Raw genomic sequence first — 17,835 nt, forward strand, 5'->3', positions numbered from 1 at the left:
GAGTAATTGACAGTTGAGTTGATTGACATAGTGATTGACACTCTGATGATTGGTAATCAGAAGAATTGAAAACTAAAGTGATTGACCGTCAGTACATTAACAGTTATGATGATTGATATTCCCAGAACCTGTGCCGCTGCAGTCACCCGGACCATCTTCCAGTTTATATGGAGGTCAAAGATGGACCGGGTCCGAAGGGACTCGCTGTACAAAGATCTGGGCAACGGGGGAAAAAACACACCCAATGCCACCCTCACCCTGATGGCCACCTTTGTGTGTGGCTGCATCAAGCTATGCGTGGATCCCCGGTACGCAAACACCAAGTGTCACTACGTACTGAGGTTCTACCTGTCCCCGGTGTTGCGAAGGATGGGCCTGGCCTCGCTGCCGCGGAACGCTCCGAGAAGTTGGACTGTTCCGTATCACCTGTCCTTCATGGAGAAGTTTATGAAGAAAAACACCTTTGACCACAAGTCCATCAGGAAGTGGTCAGCACGTAGTGTCCTTGAGACCCTTCAGGAAAAGGAGAGGGCGAATCCTATCGAGCGGTTCCCTGAGCAGACTGTCAAAGCCATTTGGCAGAATGCCTCATCGCCAGACTTTCCAACAAGCACCAAGACATGGCTTGGCTGGTGGTGAGAAGGGCTCTGCCTGTGAGATCCTTTATGCACGCCCGGACTCTCAGCTGCACCACACTCTGCCCTCGAAGCGGCTGCGGGGGGTGACGACACTGTTACACACCTCCTTCTGGAATATGCCTACACAGAAGAAGTCTGGAGAGGAATGCTGTGGTGTTTGTTGAGGCTCGTCCCGAGCAGCGCCGTGATGCGGGACTCCGTGCTCTACGGCCTGTTCCCCGGGACACACAGCGAGACGAACATCAACTGTGCCTGGAGGATCATCAACTAGGTGAAGGACGCTCTCTGGGCGGTCCGAAACCTGTTGATCTTCCAGCTGAAGGAGTTGACCCCGACTGAGTGTTGCAGACTGGCACATTCCAAGGTCCAGGACTACGTGTTGAGGGATGCGCTGAAGCTTGGGGCAGCTGCCGCCAAAGCATGGTGAGGAAAGAACCACCGTGTAACATCTGCCTGCCTAAAGAAGAACAGGGGGCCCGTGCAGTCATTTGGGCTCTGCTGACGCCTCAGCTAAAAATGTAATCATACAGACCTGTAAATAGGAATGATTACTCTGTTTTGGTATGCAAACAAATGGAATGTTTACATATATATGGCATGTCCAACTGTACAGACCATTAAAGTATTTTATGAATAAAGTATATTTTTGAAATAAAAAAATGATTGATGGGTTAGTCTGATTATCAATAAGGATGATTGACAGTCATGACACTAGCCATTGGATTGATTGACTAGCAGGATGATTGACAGTTGGCATGATTCACAATTGAGATGATCGTCAGTCAAGATTATTGACAGTCAAAGTGATTGACAAAAGTGGTTGACAATCAGGATGATTCATAGCTGTGGTGATTGAGAGTTGGTATGATTGACAGTTTGTTTGATTGATAGTGTGTATGAGTAACAGTTAGGATTATTGACAGTTGGAATAGTTGACAATTGGAATGGTAGACTGTCAAGGTGATTGACAGCTGGGATGATTAACATTTGGAGTGCTGGCAGTCAGGATGATTGTCATAGCTCCTTGAAAGTGGAGTCGCAGGTAGATAGGATAGTGAAGAATGTGTTTGGTATGCTTTCCTTTATTAGTCAGAGTATTGAGTACAGGAGTTGGGAGGTCACATTGCGGCTGTATAGGACATTGGTTAGGCCACTGTTGGAATATTGCGTGCAATTCTGGTCTGCTTCCTATCGGAAAGATGTTGTGAAACTTGAAAGGGTTCAGAAAAGATTTACAAGGATGTTGCCAGGGTTGGAGGATTTGAGCTATAGGGAGAGGCTGAACATGCTGGGGCTGTTATCCCTGGATCGTCAGAGGCTGAGGGGTGACCTTATAGCGGTTTACAAAATTATGAGGGGCAGGGATATGGTAAATAGGCAAAGTCTTTTCCCTGGGGTTGTGGAGTCCACAGCTAGAGGGCATAAGTTTAGGGTGAGGGGGAAAGATATAAAAGAGACCTATGGGGCAACGTTTTCACACAGAGGGTGGTATGTGTATGGAATGAGCTGCCAGAGAAAGTGGTGGAGGCTGGTACAATTGCAACATTTTAGAGGCATTTGGATGGGTATATGAATAGGAAGGGTTTGGAGGGATATGGGCTGGGTGCTGGCAGGTGGGACTAGATTGTGTTGGGATATCTGGTCGGCATGGACGGGTTGGACCGAAGGGTCTATTTCCATGCTGTACATCTCTATGACTCTATAACTCAGTTGGTGTGATTGACAGGATGATTGACTGTCAGGTTGATTGACAGGATAGGCAAAAGTGAGGACTGCAGTTGCTGGAAACCAGAGTTTCGATCAGAGAGTGGTGCTGGAAAAGCACAGCAGGTCAGGCAGCATCGGAGGAGCAGGGGTTTCAGGCAAAAGCCCTCCATCAGGCATGAGGGTAGGAAGTTGACAGGATGATTGGCTGTCAGTTTGATTGTCAGTTGGTGTGATTGACAGGATGATTGGCTGTCAGTTTGATTGTCAGTTGGTGTGATTGACAGGATGATTGGCTGTCAGTTTGATTGTCAGTTGGTGTGATTGACAGGATGATTGGCTGTCAGTTTGATTGTCAGTTGGTGTGATTGACAGGATGATTGGCTGTCAGTTTGATTGTCAGTTGGTGTGATTGACAGGATGATTGGCTGTCAGTTTGATTGTCAGTTGGTGTGATTGACAGGATGATTGGCTGTCAGGTACACATGTTAGACACCGGAAGTTGGGATTAGCAACGTCACCTGCTGGCCCTGAGGGGGCGGGATTAAAGTTGGTCTGCTCGCGCTGGGCCAGTGGAAAAAAAATGGCGGCGTCTTCTTCTCGACGGTTGCAGACCAAGCCGGTCATTACCTGTCTCAAAACCTTCCTGATCGTCTTCAGTTTTGTTTTCTGGGTGAGTGTGTAAGTTAGTCACTGGGGGTGGTGTCCCCCGGTTGGGGGGGGAGGATTGGGCTGTTGTAGCCCCGGGGTAAGTAGGGCCCGACTAGCGGCTACACAAAGAGAGAGCGCGGTGGCGGCTCCGGGCTACAGACCGGGAGCGGGGGGTTAAAATACTCTTTATCAAAACCAACTCACTCTCCGCTTCAAAACTTGTCTCTTTTTTTTCGTAAGCAAACGAGTTTCCTGGTGTCAGACTTTAGTCTGCTCGGTGTTCAGAATCTTATTAAAATAACTCTCTTTTAGTTTTGGAGGAGGCGGTGACGGAGCAGGGTCTCCGGGAGCAGCGGCGTTTGGGCTGGAAAGTTTTTGTTTTCAAAAGTTTTTAAAACTCATTTAAAGCCGTTTCGTTATTTGTTTGAATCTATACCTGATGAGCTCTGGAAGGTATTGGGCTGAAAGATTTTAAAGTATTTCGTACCTAAGCTTTTTGACAGTAGTTGGGTATTTTTTCTCCCAATTTGTGCGAGAGCTTTTTAGGGGAAAAAAATCTCCAGTGCTTATTTTCGAAGCTCCTTTTGTTCGAACTCGGCTTGTTTTTCGACTGTGGTGTTCCTGCTTTGGTTTCCCAAAGTGGGTGGTTTATGTTCGAGGGAATAAGGAAATTCCTTGTCTATGGTACTAACTTTGTTTTGAAAAAAACTCCGCACAGTCTTAATGCACAACCAAATAGAAATGCAAATACTTTGCATTGTATTGTGCTTTAATGCTGAAGAGTTATGTTGCTTTAACCTATGTGATCAGCCTGTTCCAATTTTTTTCCCCATAAAGGCTGGTTATGTGCATCTTTGCAAGTTTTGATGGAAAGGGATTTCTTTAGTATTTTCTTTTATTGACTGTAAATTATGCAAACAGTTTAACAGTTGAAACAATGTATGGATCACCTTGTCAAATCCTTTCATGGCAAGAGATTTGCCATGTAGTTATAAAATGGCTGGTGCAGATTTTAAACTGATCCTACTGTTTAAACCACCTGTTACTGTGATAGATGATATTCAGGTTTGTGCTAGGTGTTCTTGAATTTGATCATTGTGGTGGTGGACAAGGAATGAACTTGTTACTGTTGGGCATTGAAACACTTTTTTTGCTCTCTATTCTACACCCTCAACTTAAATTGTCATTATGCTGTAGTCTGTACCAAGTCACCAATACTAGCTCCTAGTTAAGAGTCTTTTACAATAAAATGGTCCTTTGTTTTCAAACCACTGACCTTTTGTTACTAGCCTCTCTCTGATCCTCAGCTCTGTCTGAGGTTTTGTCACTCATCTCATTCTGCATATTCCCTGAGTTCAACAGTACCAGCATTGCCTGTATGGTCAGTTGCCTTAGCTCAAATATCTGGAATGCCTCCTTAATCCCTCTGCTATTCTACTTTGCTTCCCTTTGTTATTTAAAATCTGCATCTTTAGTTGTCTACCTCTTATATTTTGGCTTCCTTTTTGACAGTAAAACTTTTTCATGTTCTTGATCTCCTGGGATATTTTATTACATCTAGAGCAACATGCTGTTGCTTCCTCTGGATGTTTGTCTACATTCTAAAAGATAGCACTTTCTGTAATTCTGGCTGGTTTTGGGTGGTGCTGTGCTTGTTGAAGCAACAAATGTAATAGCACTTCTGCAACTGAGCTGCTTTTATTTTTGAATGGTCTGTATGTAACTTTCTGTTCCATAGTTGATCTCTGCATTTCAGCTTGGTAGAATACTCAATTAAGCAGACCTGGCTTTGTCTGAAACTTTTTAGCTTTCTTTCCCTCTTTCATTCTGATTTCTCTTGTTTAATATAAACTTGTTCAAAGTTGGCATCAGTCTTATCAGATTAGATTACTTAGTGTGGAAACAGGCCCTTCGGCCCAACAAGTCCACACCGCCCTGCCGAAGCGTAACCCACCCATACCCCTACATCTACATCTACCCCTTACCTAACACTACGGGCAATTTAGCATGGCCAATTCACCTGACCTGCACATCTTTGGAGTGTGGGAGGAAACCGGAGCACCCGGAGGAAACCCACGCAGACACGGGGAAAACCTGCAAACTCCACACAGTCAGTTGCCTGAGGTGGGAATTGAACCCGGGTCTCTGGCGCTGTGAGGCAGCAGTGCTAACCACTGTGCCACCGTGCCGCCCACTATGGATTTTAAACCTTTGCTTCAGCCTCTGGCAAGTAACCCAATTTCAGCATTCCTGATAGGCTTATGCCTGAAATGTTGACTCTCTGCTCTTTGAATGCTGCCTGACCTGTGCTTTTCCAGCACTGTTTTGAACCCCTTTAGCAGTATAGTTGGATTAAAGTGTGCACCTCAGTGTACTAAAATGGCAGACCTAGTGCAATAATTCTAGTGAATGAGCCTAGATGGATTGACAGTTCAATAAAATCATTTTCCATGCTTTTAATAACTTGTACTTAGTTTAAAGGTACAGATATCTTATTTCTAGTATCTTCCTGTTTTGCCCTTCTCAATTACAAGATCAATTGTTTACAAGCACTTTGGCACAGTTGACGTCCCTTTTGTGATGTGGTAAATTTGTCAAAATCAGATACGAATGCCTTTGAGTAAGAATGATCAAATTTAAAATATCAAATCAAAGATAGACATCCTACAATTCAATCAGCTATGTTTTGGTTGTAATCTTGCCCTAAGTCAAAGTTCCAAGTTTAAAGTCCCTCTCTAGAGCTTGCACAGCAAAATTTAGACATTACAGTGCAGTACTGGGGGAGTGGTGCACAATCACTTCCTCTCTAAGACTTGCTCATTTAGGTGGATGTCTTCATCTGGTGATTAAATGTTATTAACTTTATTTTTGCCCCTTTCCAGCTTCAATCAACATCCATTAAAATGGAGATGAAAGGGCAGTATTTAAGTATGTCCAGCTCAGTCCTCTGATGTTAATTGAGTTGACACAGATGCTTTCTATATTTTTCCCCTTGTTCCTTCATTCCTGTGACAGTTTGGATGTACTACAACTGATGCAATTATTTTGTTCTCTTTAATAGCCTGTTTTGAAATTTTGAGCAAGTAAGCTTGTTAATAATTCACTAGACCATTTTTAGGGAGAAAAGTACTGAATTGCAAAGACATTCCCTTTTTTTAAAAGCAGGCTTTTTTGATAAATCTAAATCCCAAAACTGCATGAAACTCGGTAAACACAGTAAATCACTCCTCTTTATAATGGAGTATTTATCCTTTGGTGCTGGATGTAGTAAATCCAAGTTACAAATGGAGGGATTGTGGAGTCAATTTTTAATATCTGACAAGGCCACTTTACTGTGTACTATACTCATGAGCCAGTGCAAAAACTTTTAGTGACTCATATATACGCAACTGCTTTGTGGTGACTTCCCTCGGCAGCTGATGAAAACCTGGAACAATGAAAACCATGATTAGGTCTAAATAATGAATAGAGGATGCTGGTGATAGATTGGAAGAATCCATTGGAAGGCTACCTTGGAGGCAGAGTTCATTAACACATTAGAGATTTTGTTCCACAAGCTGCTCCAAAACTGACCAGGCTACTCTGGATTTGTATTGTGTAATGTGAGATTAATTGACATCATAGTTAAGGGTCCTGTAGAGAGTAGTGACTGTAGCATGATAGAAATCAAAATTCAGTTTGGGAGTGAGAAAGTGTTCTGAAATTAAAGGAAATGTGAACATGAAGACTGATTTTTTTTTAGTCTGAGTAGATTGGGTGGGAAGGCTAAATAATAGTTGAACAGTGGCAGATATTTAAAGAGCTACTCAATTCCTCAACAAAAATATATCCTAGTGAGAGAAAGATGATAATGGGACACAAATCATCCATTGTTAAATAAGGAGGTAAAAGACAATAATATCATGCCTTCCTTTTTGACTTTCCACAAAGGAAAGTGGCAGGATGGAAGATAACAAAGGGATACTAAAAGATTAACGAGCTAAAGTGAATTTTTTAAAAACTAGCATAAACATCACATAGCAAAAGGTTCTATAGACATAAAAGGAAAGAGTTGATGTGAATGCTAGTCCCTTGGAAGAAACTAGAGTAATGAAGGCCATCAGGCCCTGGGGACTTGTCTGTACTCAATCCTAGTAGTTTGCTTAGAATAGTCAACATCAATAAGGAAAAGGTCCTAAGTTCTACCTATTGTTTCTGACGTGTCCATTCCAACAAGAATGGTGCTATGTCCTCAGTACTCATGGTGGAAGACAATAGTGCCATTTCATGTTAGAACAGGAAAACACTAAATGAAGTGGCAACAGAGTTAGTAGATCCATTGGTTAAAATATTCCAAAATTCTCTGGATGTGAGAAATTCCAGTGGATTAGAAAATGGTGAGTATAACACCCCCTCCTGAAAAGGGAGGCAGGCAAAATGTGGGAAATTAAACCAGTTTCCTATCTGTTGTCAGAAAGTTAGAATCAATTATGAAGGAAGCAATATTAGGACATTTGGTAAGTCTCAATGCTATCCATTGGAGTCAGCATGATTTTATGAAGAGGAAATATTTGACTAATTTGCTAGAGTTCAAGGAAACAACAAGCAGTGGAAAATGGGGGTACTGTAGATGTAATTTAAGGGTCTGTGCAAAAGGTTAATTCAAAGTTTGGATCATATGGGATTAACCTTTTTTAAAATGGCAGGGAAAACTGGCTTATAGTTTAATTGAACTAATAATTCAGCCTTGTCAAGCACCTGTACCATTGAAGTTCAGTTGTGCTTCCAGCTCAGGCTCTTAAATGACCTTTGTAGAAAGTTTTTTTAAAAAGTTACACTGACATGTATTTAGATGTGATATGCAGATGGAGCAATCTCCACTGCATTGATCTTGCATATTAACAGGTTGTTACTGCATACTTGTGTAGGTTTAAGTCATATGGTTCCCATTAAAATTCCATAGGGTTCAGGAAGCGAGCATTGTGACACCAGATGTTTTGGTGGCTGTTCCCCAAAACAATTCCAGAGAGGAAACTATTGCCCTTTTTTTCTGGTCATTAGACTTTGAATCATGTATTGTTTACACCATATCTGTGACTGAAATGAACAAATTAAACCACTAGTCTTTCTCTCATTTCTTTTTTAAATGAGCCTGACAAATATAAGTGGGCATTTTGAGGTTCGCCTCCTCGGCTGCTTTTGTGTGGAGGCCTCGCTTAATGCAGCGATAGAAAGACTCAATTGGCATTTCTCAATACACTTTTTTGGTGACATGAGGTTGAAGTGTTGAATCAAATAGCTTGCTCTAACACGGTATGGATATCAAGAAAAAATACCTTTAATGTTTTCTGAATAGCCCCAAGTGCTATAATGTCTAATTGTACCTCCTGCAGTGTCGGGTTAGGGTGGTATTCTGGTTCTTTAGTTCTGCAATTAAGTTTTCTTATAGATCTGTTTTCTACTTATTGCTGGTTAATTGTAGAATTAAGTCTATTTCCCATTGTGGTATCTCCAGGTTCACTTGTAGCTGGAACCACCTAGGTGCTAGACTAGTGAGTGGATGTAGCTTTTTCTGAAATGGTAGAATAGATAGAGGGTCAAATCTCCAGAATTGGCAGCCCTATCCTGAATACTGCTGGTGCCCTGTCTTTAGGGGTGCTGGTAACACCAGGTGTTCAACTTGATCTCCATACCATAAATTCAGTGTGCAAAAGGCTCAATCTCACTAGCTGATGTTGCAACACATGTATAAACTGCCCAGTATAAATAGTGCCAGTCAGATCTGTTTTCTCCACAGACTGCTCAACCTCTTAGAAGGTTTTGAATTTGAAACTTCTGAAATGGCATCAAATGTAGTGTCTGTACTTGGAGGTCGAGTAGAGTTGTGGATTTTCCTTTTGAGTTAATTTTATTTAGGCCAGACTTTGATCTTTGCAGTTTTCTTGGAGTCTAAAGTTAATTTTGTTAATGGGAAATAAAAATCTACAGCTTTGAGCTAATCAGAAATTTCTTAACTGACTGCTAAAACTTTTGAAGTTTGTTTTAATGTAACTAGGTTGCAACCTCAGACGCAACAATGTTTCAGGCTTTTCTGTTATATAGCATTCACCCTAGCTTATTTGGGATGGCAAACGAATGCCTTCTTCATAATGAAGGAAGACTAATCTTTCCATTTTCCCATCAATGGAGATCAGTTTAAACAAATCTCCTGGTTTTTTTTTCCTTATCTGTAGTAATTCTTTGGGCACATCCTTTACAAATTCATACTTGCAGTCCTGACCAGTGACTTTCATAAAGGTGTTATATTTTGTCTCTATAATGCAACTGTTTTTCAGATTGCAGGTGGTGTGCTTTTGGCAGTGGGTATATGGGGCAAAGTGAGTCTGGAAGAATATCTCTCTCTCTTGGCTGAGAAAAGTACAAATGTTCCCTATGTACTTATTGGAACTGGTGCAGCCATTGTCATATTTGGTTTTTTTGGCTGCTTTGCAACGTGCCGAGGAAGCACATGGATGTTAAAACTGGTAAGTTTTACCACTTAATCTCCATGCCAGGCTATCTTGCTTAATTGTTTACTTTGTAACTTCAGTGCCTTTATGTAAAGGAAGCTTATGTAAGCACATGTACATTCAATAAACTAGTAATCAAGCATGAAGTAATAACAATGTACATCACAAACAATTCATGGAGTCTGTATTCCCCAGAATCCCAATTTATACTGAAGATCAATCTCGGGCTGCATCTGGTTTGACATTAACTTAAATTTTACAAGGTTGTCCCTGATGTTTCATTATGTAGGTCATTGTTTTGATGACCCAAATTTATGAGAATCAATGAAACAACTTGCATAACTTGAGCATTTTACTATAGTAAAATCCCACTTATCTCAGTACCATCCCAATTCAGATCTTATCTGTTTGCTTGACTGTCACATGTGTAAGCCTGATGTAACTTTCTTTAAAATTTTGAAAGTTGTTGTCTTGATCTGTTGCAATACTGAACTTAACCTATCTTTGCTTCATATAAGTCCTTCAGAATTCTAAGTACTTCAGTTTTCAAAAAAGCTGCGTAACCTAGTTAACATTTCTTAGCTAACATTTCTCAACTGTGCAATACAATATGTCCAAGTTGAATTTGGACTCTGCAAACTGAAACCCAAAGTATTCTGACCTATGGGATTTTCTCAAGTGCACAATCCTGGTCATTCTATGTATAACTTAAAAATGTGTTACTGGAAAAGCGCAGCAGGTCAGGCAGCATCAAAGGAACAGGAGAATTGATGTTTTGGGCATAAGCCCTTCAGGAGTCCTGAAGAAGGGCTTATGCCCGAAATGTCGATTCTCTTTGTTCCTTTGCTCCCTGACCTGTGCTTTTCCAGCAACACTTTTTTTAAGCTCTGATCTCCAGCATCACTTTTTAAGCTCTGATCTCCAGCATCTGCAGTCTTCATTTTCTCCCATTCTAGGTAGAAAACAACCTAATGCATCTCCAATGTTCACTTTGTCATTCATAAATTCTCCCATTGTAAGCAAATTCCCGCTTATTAACTCCCATGCCAACTCTTAAACCCCATCATTAGGCCCAAGTCTACATGCCACTAGTTAAAAATCAAACTCTTAAAATACTCATTGCACACCTTGCATTATGTCTGCCCCCAAAACACAAATTAATGAGGTGTTTTCACTACCCACCAAAATTATTTTAACTTTGTCAATACTCAGTCTTCATTTTATGCTCTGATAGTGTTTATATTTTTTCACTTGTGTAATTTTAAATCATGCAGTTTGAGAATAAGCTCAACAGAAATTAAATTGTCCCAATTTTATTCTAAATCAAATCATGGTCTGTGTAAACAATACTTTGCACTGTATTTTCCAAAGATGTAGTCATAACACTTTTTTTTTCTCTCCCCTCCACCAGTATGCTATGATCCTGTCACTAATCTTCTTGGCACAACTTGTAGCTGGAATCTCTGGGTTTGTCTTCCGACATGAGGTAGAGACAACCTTTTTTGTTTTGTGGGAAATATTGTGCCTCTTTTCATTTCAAACTTTCAGCAATATTAGCTGACTAAACTGCAAGGATTATTCCTAAAGTGACTTTCTTTCATGTATCCTTGTGCGGCTTTTAAAGTGTAGAAAACCCTGCAACTGAGAAATAGTTAATGCTAGTGTAGAATGGACTGGAAGCTAGGCCACACAAGAGGAATGTCAAGCGTCCATTCTGTAACTTGAAAGCTTGAACAAAGTAATGAAAAATATTTCTGGTGTAGGAAGTTAGGAATTTGTCTGCATATAACTGACTGACTTAGAAGTATATGTCCAAGTATTAGTTGTAGAATGTTGCTTTGTAGTAAGCCATTGCTTGATGTATCCCCATTGAGTTGGTAGCTGAAGTCAATTTTAGAATCTATTCAGTAGTGCAATTTTTTAAATGTAAAAGTGATTCTTAGCCATGAGATGGTTTGTATGGAAAATTTGTAATCAGGATTGCTGCATAGTAAATTAAAATAACTGCATTCTAAATTGGTTGTCAAGATAACATACACAGAAGCAAATCTTCAAGTTTGAAATGTGAAAATCAAGGTGATTTTAAAGAGCAGATTTAGAAGTATTCAGTACAAATATAAAATATTGTCCTACATAAGTAGTGCTATGCAGTTATATTAACAAAGTTCTGTCTTGTGTTCACCTTTTCTTAAAAGGTTGAATTTTGAGTTAATTTTCTGTGACATTATTTCTGTACTAGCTGACTGGAGAAAATGGGTTCATTTGCTGGCTTCACGAATTTTATCCCCTCTCCCTGCTAATTTAACTCTTGTATTTGATAACGTTTGAACCAATGAGTTACTATTTAGTTGTCAGATTGTAATTGGTTTGTTTATCTGAGTTTGTGTTATACAATCTCTTAAAGCAATTATTTCTAAACCAGAAATCTGAAACCTGTGTTCTTAATGTGGTCAGCCAGCAATTTGTGGAAGAATAGAAGGGGTGGCATGGTGGCTCAGTGGTTAGCATTGCTGCCTCACAGCACTAGGGTCCCAGGTTCAATTCCAGCCTTGGGTGACTCTGTGTGTGGAATTTGCACACATTCTCCTAGTGTTTGCATGGGTTTCCTCTGGTTTCCTCCCACAATCCAAAGATGTGCAGGTCAGGTGAATTACCCGTAGTGTTAGGTACATTAGGGAAATGGGTCTGGGTGGGTTAACTCTTTGGAGGGCCAGTGTGGACTAGCTGGGCCAAAGGGCCTGTTTCCACACTAAGTAATCAATCTTTTTAAAAAGTCCTAATATTTCAGACATTGCCATCAGCCAGACTAGTTCTGGATGCCATTTGACTTGATTAATTCTTATTGGTCCCCAGTATTTGCCATTGTTTGTTTGAATAAAGTATAAACTGTCTTGTCACTATAGAAACTGCATTTTAATTTTTTCACTTGATTTTGGCAAAAAGGCTTTGCATCTTATGTTCATGTGAATTTGGCCATTCTTTTAGAACAGTAAAACAAAATAATTGTTCAAAGTGCCAGAACTACTTTTAATGTGAATATTTGTTATGCAACTGCAGTCCTAGCTTAGTATACAACTATTTAATCAAGTCCAGAACTCTGCACTGCCTCTACTTTTGCAATACTGTCACCACTTTTGCAATACTGAACTGAGAACAAACTGTGTAATTATCTTTAGGAGTAAACCTAGGATCATCTAAGCTGTACTTTTTCTGCTAAAAGCAAATTATTTCATATGTTCTAGATCAATACCACTTTAAAGAAATGCTTTCGAGATGCTGTACAGAAATACAATACAACAGGTTCCTCTGTGGATAGCATTCAGCGCAATGTAAGTAAGACCAGGCGTGACCTTTCCCATCAGTGGCAGCTTCGATAATTAGCAAGCTGGTGAACAGTCTTGGGTTTTCTTGTCTCCTTGTTTGTAGGGTGCATTTTTCCTACCCTTCTCCATCCTAAATACCTTTTTTCAATTATACCCTCACTTAATTTGTAGTCTCTCTGAACCCCCATTAAGGTTTCAAATGGGTTACAGCACAAATCTTTTTCATGGAAGAACTACAGTGTGAATGGTTAGTCAAAATCTAGACTGAAACAATGAGCTGTCTTGACAATCATTCAGGCCATTGAAACAACTGCTTGCATTTATGTAGGAGCTTTGTAATATGCCAAAGCACAGTTCAGAAGCATAGTGGAATAAAAATTGACCTGTCTGTAGACGTGAGACAGACAACGACTGTTTAAAGGGATATGAAATTGCAGGCACATGGAGTTAACAATCGAGCAGAATCTCTGGTAAGTTTGCACAAAAGTGCACCAGAAATGTGCAGATTACTGTTTGCTGCTGCTGGAATGTGTGCTGTAGATTGGAATCTCAGATGCACCTGAATAGAACCAAGAGCAAAGTCCTTTTTCAGGTTAGTTTGCTAATACTACTCTTAGGTTTTAAACTAAGATGGTATGGGATTTGGAACTGGGGTGTGGGGTTCTTACATTAATAGAAATAACAACAGCAGGTAGATAATTCTAAGAATTGAAGTACTAAATAGGTTCAGTTAAAGTGAAAACAAGATGACCTAAATTGTTTACTGTTCATGTGAATGTAGTGTGACACTTGAGCTGTAGGGCTGCATGTGCAAGTGTGGTGATAATGAGCATCAGACTGAAGATATTACTATGTTTAACCTTTCTGGATACTGAGTTCAGGAGAGAGGGCTAATGAGCAGAATCTTTCCATTTTTTGAGCAGTAAAATAGATTCCTTGACCAGAGCTATAGTCTATAGGTGACCAACTGTTTGGAAAATAAATTTTACAAGAGAATTTGATCCAATAACTATGGAGGTTGAAGCTTTATTCATATAACAGTCCAGTGTATTTGTTTTCTGCACGGCTATGTTGTCAAATGTCACTTTTTCAAACTACTGTTTGATCTGTTGGCTAGCATACCTTTTAAAGATGTTAATGTAAATCAAATGATGGTAGGCAGCCTTGCAAGAAAGGTGTAGTGTTGATAATCCATACACTGAAGTTTATACCTTGTTTTCTAGTTGCATTGCTGTGGTGCTCAAAACTACACAGATTGGAATGACACTGCTTACTTCAAAATAAGTGGAATCCCAATGAGCTGCTGTAGAAATAACTCTGATTGCAAGTCTGGAGATCTGAAAAACATGTCTACTGCCAAAGACAAAGTTTTCAAACAGGTTTGACCATAAATACTAAGTTGATGTACAATTGTGGCCACCTTACTTTCTGTTCCAAACTCTAGCTTTAAAACATGTAACATTCAAGTAGAATCCTGTGGGTTCTGTAAAGTCACTTGTTCTCAAGGCCATCACATCCGATATTAAAAATGTAACCTGGATAAACTTGCAATTTGAGATTTATTTGGTCATGATCTGGTTAGACTCCCTCATTTCAACTCTGTTCAATCTTCTTTGCCCACGTTCAGAATTTCCAGTTCGGACTCCTTTTCAATGATGCTTTTCACAAGCAAGTTTGATATCTCCCTGATTGTAGAGTTTTATCAAAGTGCATGATACCTTTTCAGGTTTGTTGGATTTGGGCTCTGCCAATGCCATACAATATTGTAAAGTTCTGAACCTGCTGAATTTAATGTTGACTGATTCTGTTGAATAAATGTTTCCTTTGGCTTTTGAAGGCTGTAACTTTCGTCTCTCTCATCTGAGGAAGCCCAACTTGTAAAGATTGATATGGAAAAAGGCTTTATTTATTGCAGGGTTGTGTTGTACTGGTCATTAACTTCATGGAGAAAAACGTAGGAATCGTTGCTGGAATTGCTTTTGGAATTGGCTTTTTCCAGGTATGCCCTCTGCAACCAAGTGCAATTTGACACCTTTGAATAGAAATCTTAAGCTGCAAAATAGTAAAGTAACTTAACTGCCAACTGGTGTGTCGCAAACAGCCCAAGTTTGAATAGATTCTGTTGCACTTTTTTCTAAATTTTAAGGAAGCAGTTTGTTTTCAGTATTGAAAAGGGGCTTTCTTGGAAGGTCATTTCAGAAGATCACACTGTGGGTTTGTTCTATCATACTCTTGAATATGTGGAAACATTTTTGTAACTAAAACTCATTCAGTTTTGTTCTACTTGAAACTGAATCACAGCAAGACTGTCCTCCAGATAGGAGGCTTTCTTCCTCTAAATTTTAAACTAGGGTAATTGACTTACTCTGTAGTTAAAATTTAATCTGACTAACTGATTTGTTAACTGGACTAAATGGCCTGCTTGTCTGAGTGACTTGTCAGTTTAATCTCAGCACAGCCTGTGGTCATATTGACTGTCTACTAGTTCAGTCCTTAAACTCCCAAGGTAGGCCCCTGCCCATATGGTGGACCATACACAATCTTATTTCAAGCACAGTCTCTCAAATTTGATCAGTATGGATGACTTGTGCAATTACCCACTACATTGAGCATATTGTCAGCACACCTCTTAGCCCAAACTATGAATCCAGGATTAGACTCCTCTCAAATCACAACACCACTCAAACCACCTGTATCAAAATGGTGTACAGATCCCTATAAACCTGTGCAAGATTTAAATACTTGGCAAGAATTTAATAGTTTAGGGAATAATGTAAGCAAGCATTCAAATGTTATGCTACAGCTGTATTTGAAATTTCGCATGAATGGTAACTTTTTTATTTCCTACTGTTAACATCTGCTCTACAGTTGATTGGGATCTTGCTGGCCTGCTGTCTGTCCAGATACATCACAAACAACCAATATGAAATGGTTTAAAAGACCTAACAGGTAATGAATTTGAAACCACTTAGGATTTCAGCAACAGGTTCTTGTATTTTGTATGTGTTAAGAACAAAATTTTACAGTATCTGGTATGCATTTGAATTCTGTCCTTCCTTGGGTTTATCAGTTCATCTTTCATTATCATGTAAGAAGAGTACAGCATTTGAATCATTAAGTGAAATCCAGATGCTCATATTTAATGCTGCTTTCCTCTAGGGTAGTTCAGTGGTTAACACTGCTGTCTGTGCCAGTGACCTAGGTTTAATTCCACCCAAGAGTGACTGGAGTTGACAGATTCTGCCAGTGGTTTTCCTGCCAGTGTTCCAATTTCCTCTCTGTCCAAAGTTGTACAATTTAGGTGGTTGACCCATCTAAATTGCCTAGTGACCAGGAATGTACAGGCTAGGTGGGTTAGCCATTGGAAATGTAGGGTTATAGGGATATGGTAGGGGGTGCATTTGGAGGGTCAGTATGGAGTTGATGGGCTGAATGGCCTGCTTCTATGCCATGGGGATTTTAATTCTTTCCCCATCAAAAAAAAACTGATTTTCCTGTTCATTTTAAACCTGGAGTCAACAGAATTTGTCAATAGCTTCAAATGTAGCCTGTTCACTTAGTTTTAAACTTTACTAAATCTTTATAGTAAGCATTTTTGACTTTGATTCACTAATCTTCTTATTTTTCAATCTCTAGGATGCCTGTATCAACTTAAAGGACCTCAGTGCAGTTACAGGAACCAAGCCAGAGTTATGCCAAGCAAAGCTTTACAAATTTGCATTATTATGGTGTGATGGACTAAAATAGTTTTTAAATTCTTCACATTTATCTTTTTGAAGTATAGGTTTGTAAGGCTGTACTGGTTAGTAAATGATGTAGACATAATCAGCAAAGCCTTATATTGTAGTTGCACTCAGTGCCATGAGTTTACTATCTTTAATATTTACTGCATTTAAGACTTTCTCTACATTTTGAATTTATGATCACTGGTTGCAAAAAATTCATAAATGGAATTTTTAACTTGTCCTGTTGGAAGGAAGAGAACACTAAAGCATATTTTTCTACAGTATAGTAGGTATGAACTATTTTACAGACACTAATGCATTTTCTAAAGCAGAGCAATATTATTCCTGGATACTTGTTTAATGACTGTTCTCTGCGCAAAGTATGGCCTACTTGGGATGACTTCAACATTCTCAAACTACATCTCAAATGTGCCACTTCAAACTGAGTAGTTGTTGTACCTTGCACATACAGGTGATTAGCAAAAAATGTCAAATCTGGTATGGCCATTGTTTTGCTTCCTATGTATTTAATTTCACAACATTAGTGTTCTAAAAGTGCACTTTTTATGCTAAACAATCTGCTAAAGATTGTAATCTTGTCCAGAGGTGGATTATTTGCTGTATAATGTAACACTAAATTCTGGCATTAAACAGAAAAATCTGAGCCATGCAAGTTGCGTCTACCTTTCCCGATGCTGAAGGAGATGAGCAGAGACCGAGATGAGGGCTAGTTTTCTTTACATGGTCAATGTAGATTTCCTATTTATGCTCTCATACTACCTTTCTTCCCCAATTGTTAACTCTGGGCAATGTGTAGAGGTGTAAACCTCCGTGTAATGAAACATGTAATATCTTGCAGCAACTTCCTCCTATGTAAGCTACGATTCAAAAATAAACAGATTACAGAAACCAATAGTTGTAATCTTTTCACTTCAAATTCCTTTCAGTGAGGTCTGTCTGCATACCTTTGCACCAAGCCCAACTTCGTGTTCTTTGGTTTTCAAACCAAAGGTTCTCTGTTGCAGAATATTGTTAGTATTCTGGATGACCCTTTTAGTTGAAATCCTATTGCATAGGGATAATTGTCTGGGTTTAGGAAGTGTTGGGTGGGGATAGAGGTGTGAACAGGCAATTATACAAATTTCTACAGTTATAAAATTTGCCAGTAGTGCACATTAATTTGAGTCACTGTATTTGCTACCCAAGTAAAGTGAAAAGCTGTTTTGCAAGCAATACCAGCAGATCAGAAGCAAACAAGGACATGGATCATTAGGGTGTCAGGCATTTATACAAGGATACAGCTGCA

The 17,835-nt window shown here is 39.6% G+C and overlaps 1 protein-coding gene across 1 annotated transcript; it reads left to right on the forward strand.

Annotated features, from left to right (window-relative positions):
* The first annotated feature begins 2,868 nt into the window (after window positions 1–2,868).
* Window positions 2,869–17,442, forward strand: LOC140495863 (tetraspanin-7-like). Its single transcript, XM_072595061.1, has 8 exons — window positions 2,869–3,015; window positions 9,308–9,496; window positions 10,893–10,967; window positions 12,724–12,810; window positions 14,028–14,183; window positions 14,720–14,803; window positions 15,673–15,753; window positions 16,441–17,442. Exons 1-7 carry the CDS (start codon window positions 2,926–2,928, stop codon window positions 15,739–15,741), a joined length of 750 nt encoding a protein of 249 aa, XP_072451162.1. The 5' UTR covers window positions 2,869–2,925; the 3' UTR covers window positions 15,742–15,753; window positions 16,441–17,442.
* Window positions 17,443–17,835: the final 393 nt, after the last annotated feature.

Source organism: Chiloscyllium punctatum, chromosome 25 (genome assembly GCF_047496795.1).
Source record: "Chiloscyllium punctatum isolate Juve2018m chromosome 25, sChiPun1.3, whole genome shotgun sequence".
NCBI lineage: Eukaryota > Metazoa > Chordata > Chondrichthyes > Orectolobiformes > Hemiscylliidae > Chiloscyllium > Chiloscyllium punctatum.